A 9,840-nucleotide genomic window follows, 5' to 3' on the forward strand; every position below is an offset into this window, starting at 1 on the left:
GATGAGAAGCCAAGGACAATGGCACGGGGTTTTGATCCTACTTCATGTTCTGGCTTTGTGGGAGCCTAGCCAGTTTGGATGTTCACCTTCCTAGGCATGGTCGGAGGGTGGCGGACCTTGGACTTTCCACAGGGCAGGGAACCCTGACTGCTCTTTGGACTGGAGAGGGAGGGGGAGAGGAGTTTGGGGGAGGGGGAGAAGAGTGGGAGTTGGGGGAGGTAAACGGGAGGCTGGGAGGAGGCGGATACTTTTTTTTCCTTTTCTCAATAAAAAAAAAAAAAGATGATCTCTAGGCCTCTTACTGAAATTCTATTCCTCCGAAGTTGCTTGGGCCATCATTATTTATGTTGATCTCAGCATGACTGCCTTCTATGTTTCTACCAGAATACTCTACTAAACCCGCTTCAGGTATTCAAGTGCTTTCCCAAACCCCCAAATTCACATTCAGGCAACAAAAACCATCATCAGGCCTTTCACAGAAGTGTCCTGTTGCATATTTCCAGAGTCTATCTTAGTCAGCATTCTATTGTGGTGAAAAGGCACCATAATCAAAGTAGGTCTTATAAAATATTCATTTATTGTTTTATTATTTGGTCCCTAATAGATTTGGAATGTGCTATTTAAAGATTTTATCTATGTTCTCAAAGTAAATTATGGGTACAGTAATATTAAGAACTTCTGGCAAGGCAAGGTATTTGTCCTAAAGGAGAGGCTTTCACCAGGCTGTTCATAAGTAAATATATTATTTATTTATTTATTTATTTTTTAAAATTTATTTATTTATTAAAGATTTCTGTCTCTAAGTAGATATATTATTATACAGACTAGAGTGACTTATGGTTATGCATATAAATCAGTGAATCTCTTAAAAATATCACAGAAGTAGGTTATTAAATTCCTGGATGGTAATATTGTCTGCAATTCTATAACTTTAAAGTTTATTGATTTATATATTAAGCAAATAATTAACTTTGTTATAAGATTTTGGTAGATGGTTGTAGATGTCAAGCCAACAGAGAGGGGTGGGAGACCCTTTGGGCCATGGACCTTTTGAACCCTCCAGAGAGGTCCACCCAGTAGGCATGGTGTGGGGATCCATGTGGGCGCCAGATGAAGAAGGATGCTATAAAGAAATCCCACACTATCTCACAACTGAGTATAATAAAGGGTTATTAAATTAGGGGTAGATTCAAAGATCACAATCCTCTACAAGAATGGGAAAAACAGAAACTGAATCCAGCAGCCAGAAGAGAGCCTGTAGACACTTTACAATGGCATATATAATAAATAGGCCACACCCAAGTGGGCCGGTAACTTAAAGACTACTGGCTGACAAAGTTTCTACAGCAATGATACATACACGAAATTATTAGAAAGCAATCAGAAAGAAAGCTCTCTTTAGTTTTTTTTTATTCCACAGCAGCAAAATAGTCCAGGATGTTTTGTTTTGTTTTTGTTTTTGTTTTTGTTTTTTTGGATTTTTGAGACAGGGTTTCTCTTTTGGTTCCTGTCCTGGAACTAGCTCTTGTAGATCAGGCTGGCCTCAAACTCACAGAGATCCGCCTGCCTCTGCCTCCTGAGTGCTGGGATTAAAGGCATGCACCAACACTGCCGCTTCCAGGGTGTTTTTGATGTGATAGTTATAGTAGAATGCATTTCTCTCTCTCTCTTTTTCTATTTCTATGTCTCTGTGTCAGTGTGTGTATGTAACAATAATAACTCTTAAAGAAGCCCATAAGGTGACTAAAAGTGAGGAGAGGAACATGGACAGAGTTGAAAAGCTGAGACAATGTAGTTGAAATGATGTAAACATAGTACTTGTGTATAAAATTTAGAAAATTAAAATAATAATTGTGAAAAACAAATCTTAGTAAAAGAAATCTTTGCCTTTGCCTCGATCCTAAAGTCTTTTCTCTAACAGTTTCAATTTTTTGGTTCTTATAATACAGTCTTTGACCCTTTCAATAAGTAACCCTGTTCTCATCATCAATAATTTTTTGTTTGATTGTCTTTTATAATTCCACTGTTTACTGTGTTTTTTACTAGATACGGTGACTTTTTTTAACATGACTGCTAAATTGCTTTGTTTAAATGTACTAATTAATTTCTGAAATTTTATTTTTTTGGAAACATGTTAAATTCTAGCTATGCCCAAAATATATACACTTCTTTATGAGTTATCAATATATTGAACACATTTCTACGAGTTTATTTCTTTTGTTACATGTAGCCTACACTTGAGAGGATTTTGTACCCTATTTTGATGTTTCCTCTTCAACGTATTTTTTGCCATCAGTAGGAGCTATATAAAGTAAGCAGCTTCTCAAACTTCAATTACGCTTACAGCAAATGTTATTTGAGTTTAAACCCAGAGAAAAGAAACTATCATGTGTGACAAGAAGTTGCAGACAAGACAAAATACAAAAATAGAAACAAAAAGAATAAAGTTTGCTTACCCAGAACCAAAATTTCTAAAATGTATGAATAGCATGTTCTCAGTAATGCAGTAACAGACAGGGGTGTTTTAGTCAACATCACAGGTATTGCTGATGGGTTTTGTCATTGACAGTGGTTGTGAAGATCCCAGAGTGTACCCGAGAAAAACGAATCCCTTAATATTTTGTTTGGATGAGAAAGATAAATGATTTGCCTTAGTATATGTGAGACTAATAAGAGATAGGACAAGGGAGGTGAATTTTGCTATTAAGATAACTGGAAGAAGCTGGGCAGTGGTGGTGCACATCGTTAATCCCACCACTCGGGAGGCAGAGGCAGGTGGATCTCTGTGAGTTCGAGGCCAGTCTGGTCTCTGAGAGCTAGTTCCAGGACAGGCTCCAAAGAAACACAGAGAAACCCTGTCTCCAAAAACAGAAAAAAAAAGATAACTGAAAGAAGCAATGCATTTAAACATCGTATTTTTCTAGAATTGAAAATTTGCTCTTTTGTTTCTATTATGTTAAACTAAATATAAAAGACAGATAATTATACCGATATACATAAAATGACCAAAGCAGTTTCATACATGGTAAAGAAAATCTTTTTAATTTGAAGACACTGGTAAATTCACCAAAAGAAATGTTTCATAGAAAAGTGATTTTTTTTCCTGCAATTATGGTAGTACTATATCTTTTTTTCTAGACAGCAATAGGAACAACTCACCTGCATATAGTTACAGGTAATTCTTTTTTAACCTGCAGTATAGCTGACAGGTATACATGGACCATTGTTGTGTTAACTGTTCCTCTGGAGAATAAAAAACACCTACTCCAACCAGATAGACAATCAAAGAAAGACCAAATAATTCCTACATAGTCCAACATGGTGAACAATGAGTTTATTTGGATTGCTTAATTATAGAAGCACGGAGGAGTCAAAACCAGTCATAGCACAAAAAAGCTCCCAGTCACAACAGCAGCAGTCCTATAGCTGCAGATTCACATGTAGGTTGCATGTGTTTTCACAGATCAGAGAAAATTGGTCAAGCACCCAGGATAGTCAGAGACTTCTTACCTCAGAAATTATTTAACACTTCTGTCATTTGGGGAGACAAATTTGTCTTTGTCTTTATTAACTTTCTAGAATACTGGTTCTGAACCTTCCTAATGAATGCTACAAGCCCTTTTTTATTTTTTATTTTTATTTATTTTTTAATAAGCACTTTAATACAGTTCCTGGTGTTGTACTGTCCCACAACCACAAAATTATTTTTTGTTATTTCATAAGTATAATTTTGTTACGGTTATGAATTATAATATAAATATCTGATAAGAAGGATATGTGATATGCAATCCCTGTGAAAGTGTAGTTAGACCCCAAATTGTCTTTGATCCCCAGGTTGAGAATCATTACTACAGACCTTGTAAGGCTATTTAATTCCTCAAATTCATCAACCCACCATATCTCAACTGTAAGTAATATTGCTATTCAGGAGGAAGTATAGAAAAGGAGTAACAAAATTTCTACCTCTTCAGTGTATTTCTGATAATACCCTCAAACTAAAGGTTATTATATTTCCTTTAGAGATTGGCTGCTATACTCTTTCTTCATGGTTTTGTTTTAAGCATTTGGTACTACTTTAAGGATGTGACACTGTTTTAAAGAATGAGTTGAATCTCCAGAGTGCTGTTTCTAGTTTGTTGACTTTCCTACTGATTTTGTCACTACTAGAATGACTGGCATAGAAACTATATGTGAATTTACCTTCATAACTCACATGCCTTCCCCATTTGATTATTTATCTTGATACTTTTCTTAATGAACACAATAAGGGGTCATCACATGACTGAAAATGGAATCTTACTGTGATAATTACCAATCATTTTAGAAAATTATATTTCTCAAATGAGAATTACTTTGTTACAGAAGGAAAGAAATTGGTACCGTGACTTTATATATTAGTCTCACATGATCTAATTTTCTGAACTTAGAAAATATTTTTCTTAATCAGAGTTTCATATTACTGGGGGGCAAGATATGAATGTCTACCCTTCTATTTCTAACAGCAAACATTGCAAACCTTACTTGTTGCTTATGAGTCACTATATCACTGACAGATACTTTAAAATGTGACATGAAGTAAACCCCTTGGGCAGAGATTTTGCTGCCATCTTCTCAGAGCACACTTGACATCAGTGTTCCTCAGGCTGTAAATCACAGGATTAAGTGTTGGAGGTAACACAGTGTACAGCATAGAAAAAATCCTATCTGTAATTGATGGGACACTTGAGGGTAGCTTCACATAGACAAAGCAAGCAGTGGCAAGGAAAACAGTGAACACAGTGAGGTGGGGGATGCATGTGGCAAATGCTTTGGACTGCCCTTTAGTAGTAGGAATCTTAAGGACAGTGGAGAAAATGTAAAAGTAAGAGATCACCACACAGGTGAAACAAAACAAGCCTACACAAACTCCAATTCCAAGACTTGAATAAATGACCGCAAGTGTTTTAGAGCATGAAATCCTTAGTAAGGAGGGAATATCACAAAAAATCTGTGGGATCACATTGGTGCCACAGAAAGGCATGGAAAATGTGCCCGCTGTATATATGGCTCCAACTATTACTCCAGTAACCCAGCAAACAGCTGTCATAAGCACACACATACCACTACTCATTATGGTTTGATAGTGTAAGGGACTGCAAATGGCCACATAGCGGTCATAGGACATACCTGTCAGGATAAAGACTTCTCCTGCTGCAAACGAAGTCATTAAAAACACTTGGAAGGCACATCCATGAATGGAGATGGAATTGTTGTGAGTTAGGTTACTGACAAAGAACTTTGGAATTGGAACAGACACAAAAAAGACATCCAACAAGGACAAATTCTTCAGGAAGAAGTACATGGGTGTTTGAAGCTGCAGGTCAAGGGAGATGAGAGTGATGATGACCAGGTTGCTTACTAGGGCTACCATGTACATCACTAGGAATAATACTCCGCATAAAGTCTGTAGTTCATGGATATCAGAGAACCCCATAAGGATGAATTCTGTTATTGTCGTGATATTGTGCATACCAGAATCTTTCCAGTCCCTTTAACAGGAAAAGAAAAATGAGTAAAAATTGGCATTACCCCCCAAAATGATAACACTGACATACAGAAATGCCCTGTGGAAAGGGATCAAGAAATTACACTTAAGGTACAAATACATTTTCAAAAATTCTTATTTCTTTCTCCCTTCCCCTCAATCCCTCATTTTCTCTCTCCCCCTCTCTCTCCCTACTGTATATTTGTATATTCTTTCTGTGTGCCTCTCTCTCCATCCTTCTCCCTTCACTTGCTTACTTCTCTCTGATTTTCTTTCCTCACTCCTCTCCCTCTCTCTCGTGCTTCTCTCTTCCACCTCTCTCTCCTTATATTGTCTTTAAGGCTCAGTAAATATAACCACATTCTATAATTGAGCTACAGAATCATAACTCCTCACCGTTTTAAAATTAAGCCTGAGTAGCACAAGCAGGTGTGGTATACATCAGCCTTATTTTGTTTAATTTGTATAGTCACAGTTATTCTAGCAGGAATCTTTGTGTTTTCAAGAGGCCTTGTTTCCCTTTAAGTGGTAATCAGGGTTTTTTTATGAATATTGAGTGTATTTCATCTAGGTATAAGAAATAACTTTGAATGTTTGGACAGTAGAGAAATGACAGATTAATGTAAAGATAAGCCTTGATATGGTAAGTACGAATGTATAAAACGATAACATTATCATATATAATATTAGTATTATGCATTAAAGCACAGAAATAAACAAAGAAAAAGTACAGAAAAATAAAATAAAATACCTAAAATCTAAAAATAAAACATGTGGGTTTCATTTAGTTCTGTAACCACAATCTTGCATTTGCATAATGTGGCTATGAGTTTGGGTAACAGAAGTTGAATCAGTTCGCTGAATATATATATCAACTCTTTTCTTAACAGTTTTCATAAGAGATATTAATGAAATAATAATAGTGTTTTAGATGCTGCTTTACCTAAAACCACAGTAAATACCCAATGAAATGCTAATGATAAGAGAAAAGCTTGACATCGCTCCCATGATTTTCTTTGTTTTTGACTGCCATAAACTTTAAATAAATTCTTGCTCAACATTGAGGACAAGTATGTTGTTTTCCTCAAGCCAGTATAATCTCTTTTAAAGGCTGAAGGAAAGAAAAGAACCCAGACTATTTCCAACTTATTAACTGCCATATTTTACATCATGTATTCCATACTACAAAAGGGCCACATATAAACACTCATTCCCCTAATCCTTCCTTGAACAGTAGAGGATTGTAGGCAGGTGAGTCGCTGACGAGGCTGACCCTAGGAGAATTAATAAAAATTACTGGGAACAAATATTAAGTCTTCTAAGTGATACATCTGATATATAATCACCTTGCAAAACAAATAAAACATCTGACAATACTCCCATTTAGACTAAAAAGGGTGTGTCTTTCTAAGCTGAGTCAATTGTAATGTTGAAGATACAGCTGAGACACTGTGTGCTCAGACAAATAGTGATGAAATAGCACAATCTGACACAGTGGTTCTTATGCTTTTTCTCTGTTTAATTGTGGACTTCTTATCAGTATTTTTAAAGAGAAAGCTATTCAATGCAATTGTATTTACTAAGTTCCTTTTCCATCTTTCACTAATATGTTTAGTGTTTGGTTTCTGTGAAAGTCAGTTATTTCTAATGAGTTGTGACTTTCTAAAGCTAGAATCCCAGTTGCAAAGGACTTCTTGTTTTCTTGAATATTTTTATCATGTCATCGTGTTTATAATTTGCTTTTAAATATTATCTGATATGTTCTGATGGAAATCAAATGCCTTATGTTAAAACTATATTATTTACAGGGTCAAAATTAATTACAGAACTCTGTGGGAGGAAGGTTTGTGTGTGTGTTTGTGTGTGTGTGTGTGTGTGTGTGAGAGAGAGAGAGAGAGAGAAAGAGAGAGAGAGAGAGAGAGAGAGAGATGACTAAGTGATAGAGACTTATGTAGAGAGTACAGGGGCATCTTATTCTCCACTGGAGGAGGCAAAGATAAGAATATACAAGATATTCTGCTAAACAACAAAAATCTTAAGATGTCTTATTTTATGTCAATAAATGATTATAATGTACAGATTGCTCAGGCGGCTGCTTAAGCTGAAGGGAATTACACGAAAGTTTCCAGGACAAGTACACAAAAACAAGATCACTAGAGATGACATTTAGGAAAACACAGCTCTAGTGTAACATAAGAATAAATCCAATTTGGACAATTTAGAGAGAAAAATCTCTGTGTGCTCAGGAAGGAGATGTGGTAGAGGGCTGAATTTCAGCAATACCAACCAAAATGCTGGAAAAATACTGAAAAGTGGTAAATAGGAGAAATAAGGGTGCATAAATCTCTGCTAAGTTACATTGCTATCCATATATGTTCCAATTTCCTCAACACTATAATACATTAAAAATTGTTTTAGAGAGCATAGTTTTACATTTTATTTATACAACATTGAAATTTTTACCTTAAAATTATTCAGAATCTTTACATTACTTGAGAAGAGTTACTCTTTAGATACTGTAGGAAGATGTTCCAGTAACTTTAATTTGAAGAGGAAATTTTTTTTCCATAAACCTTAGGGCTCCTTCTGTCAGTGGATCACCTGAAGGGAAAATAGAAAATGTAAATCTCATTTGGAAAATCCAAAATCCTATAATATTTTGCATCTCTAATGTTGCAAGGAACCTCATTTGGAATATCTAAAATCATATCATATTGTTGCGTCTCTAATGTTGCAAGGAAACTCAAATAATAAACTGTGATCATTTTTCATAATAAGTATACAAATATAAGAAAAATACTTTACCGTTTTGTAACCTTTGGTTTGGATTCATTTAAAACCTTATATAGTCAAAATATTTATAACAGACCTTTGAATGTCACTTGGCTACTGCTTGAGAGTCCCCAAAGGAAAATCTTGGACAGCCTTATTAAGAATCTATGTCTTAAGACAATTAGTGTTGTAATAATTGGTACTTCATACAGAACACATCACCTATTCACAAGAAAATACACTGTGTTAGATCATGAAGAACATGCTCATATATTCCCCACAATTAATTATGTATCTCTTCAGTTAAACAATGCATGATGCATTATATCTTTAAAAATGCTACAAAACACAAAAATCACGAACTGTGTTTAAAAAACTCCTGTCATCCCACTTATGTAAGTTACTTTTCTCAAAGATGTGGCAAAATATATGAGGATAGAAGTCGACATGAGGAAGGAAGGACTAACTTTCGTTCATGGCTTGCAGGTGTAGCACTTCATGGTAGAGAAATCACAGTTGTGGGATCATGAATTATCTGGTCACCATGGGCATACAATGAGAAGGAACAAAATCACAGAGTATATCTTCAAATTATATTCTACACAGTTTTATTTTATGCCCGAGAATTAAACATAGAGAATAGAGCTACCCACACCCAGAACAATCCTCTCACTAAGCTTAAACCTCACTGGCTCTCTCTGCACTTACAGACTGTTGGTCTCTAAAACTTAATCTCATCAAACTGACAATCAATACTAGCCATCTCTACACTGTCTCCTGTCAACTTGATACTCCACGGCGTAACTTTAAAGCATAACACTACCCAGTAGTTCTTGAAGTTATGCATACATATTTGAAGTACAGAATGTTTTTAAGCCCAGGTATACTATGACTTTGAGTTTCAGGGGGAAAATTGGATCATGTACTTAAAAATAGTTATTTAATTTCAAGTTATGTCATATATTTTTGACTTAATACATGTGAAAAAAAGATGATATCAAATGCCAGAACAGATCATGGAGTAGATAGAGTCTTGTGCAATTCTGCAGAGCCTAATGTAAACACTGGAAACAAAACCCAACCCCTCCCACCCTCCCCCAGCTTCTTCTGCACGGCTGTCTTTCTTGCACACGACCCCCCCCCCCAAGCCTGTGTTTTCTGCTGGGTCCTTTGCTTGGGAACAGTTTTCTGCTCCTACACTGGGGCTACCCGCCCAGAGCGGTGAGTGCCTGCCCACTGGGCAGGCCTCAGGGACCCCCACGCCCCGAAAGGGAGCACGCGCACCTCCAGCTTTGGCGGCAGGGTGTCCTCTGTTCTACTCATCCCCGCCCTGTCCCCCAAGTTCTCCCTTTTGTCCGCGGGTCATTGGACTACCAGGCGTCCATGTTTAGGGTGCTGAGGACTTCCATCTGGACGGGTAAGTGTGTGCTATCCAGGGGCGGACTGTCCCTGAAGAGAGCACAAACCCCCCTCCCCCAACTCCTTCTGCAGGGCTGTCTTTCTTCCGCACAACCCAGCCCCCCAGCACCCCCCCCCCAACCCTG

General features: G+C 36.7%; 1 protein-coding gene across 1 annotated transcript; it reads right to left on the reverse strand.

Annotated features, from left to right (window-relative positions):
* Positions 1 to 4,558: 4,558 nt before the first annotated feature.
* LOC101995569 (olfactory receptor 14A2-like) lies at positions 4,559 to 5,509 on the reverse strand. Its single transcript, XM_013350134.1, has one exon. The coding sequence runs from the start codon at positions 5,507 to 5,509 to the stop codon at positions 4,559 to 4,561; it is 951 nt and encodes a 316-aa protein (XP_013205588.1).
* Between the last annotated feature and the right edge of the window lie 4,331 nt (positions 5,510 to 9,840).

This window comes from Microtus ochrogaster, chromosome 22 (assembly GCF_000317375.1).
Source record: "Microtus ochrogaster isolate Prairie Vole_2 chromosome 22, MicOch1.0, whole genome shotgun sequence".
NCBI classification, from domain to species: domain Eukaryota; kingdom Metazoa; phylum Chordata; class Mammalia; order Rodentia; family Cricetidae; genus Microtus; species Microtus ochrogaster.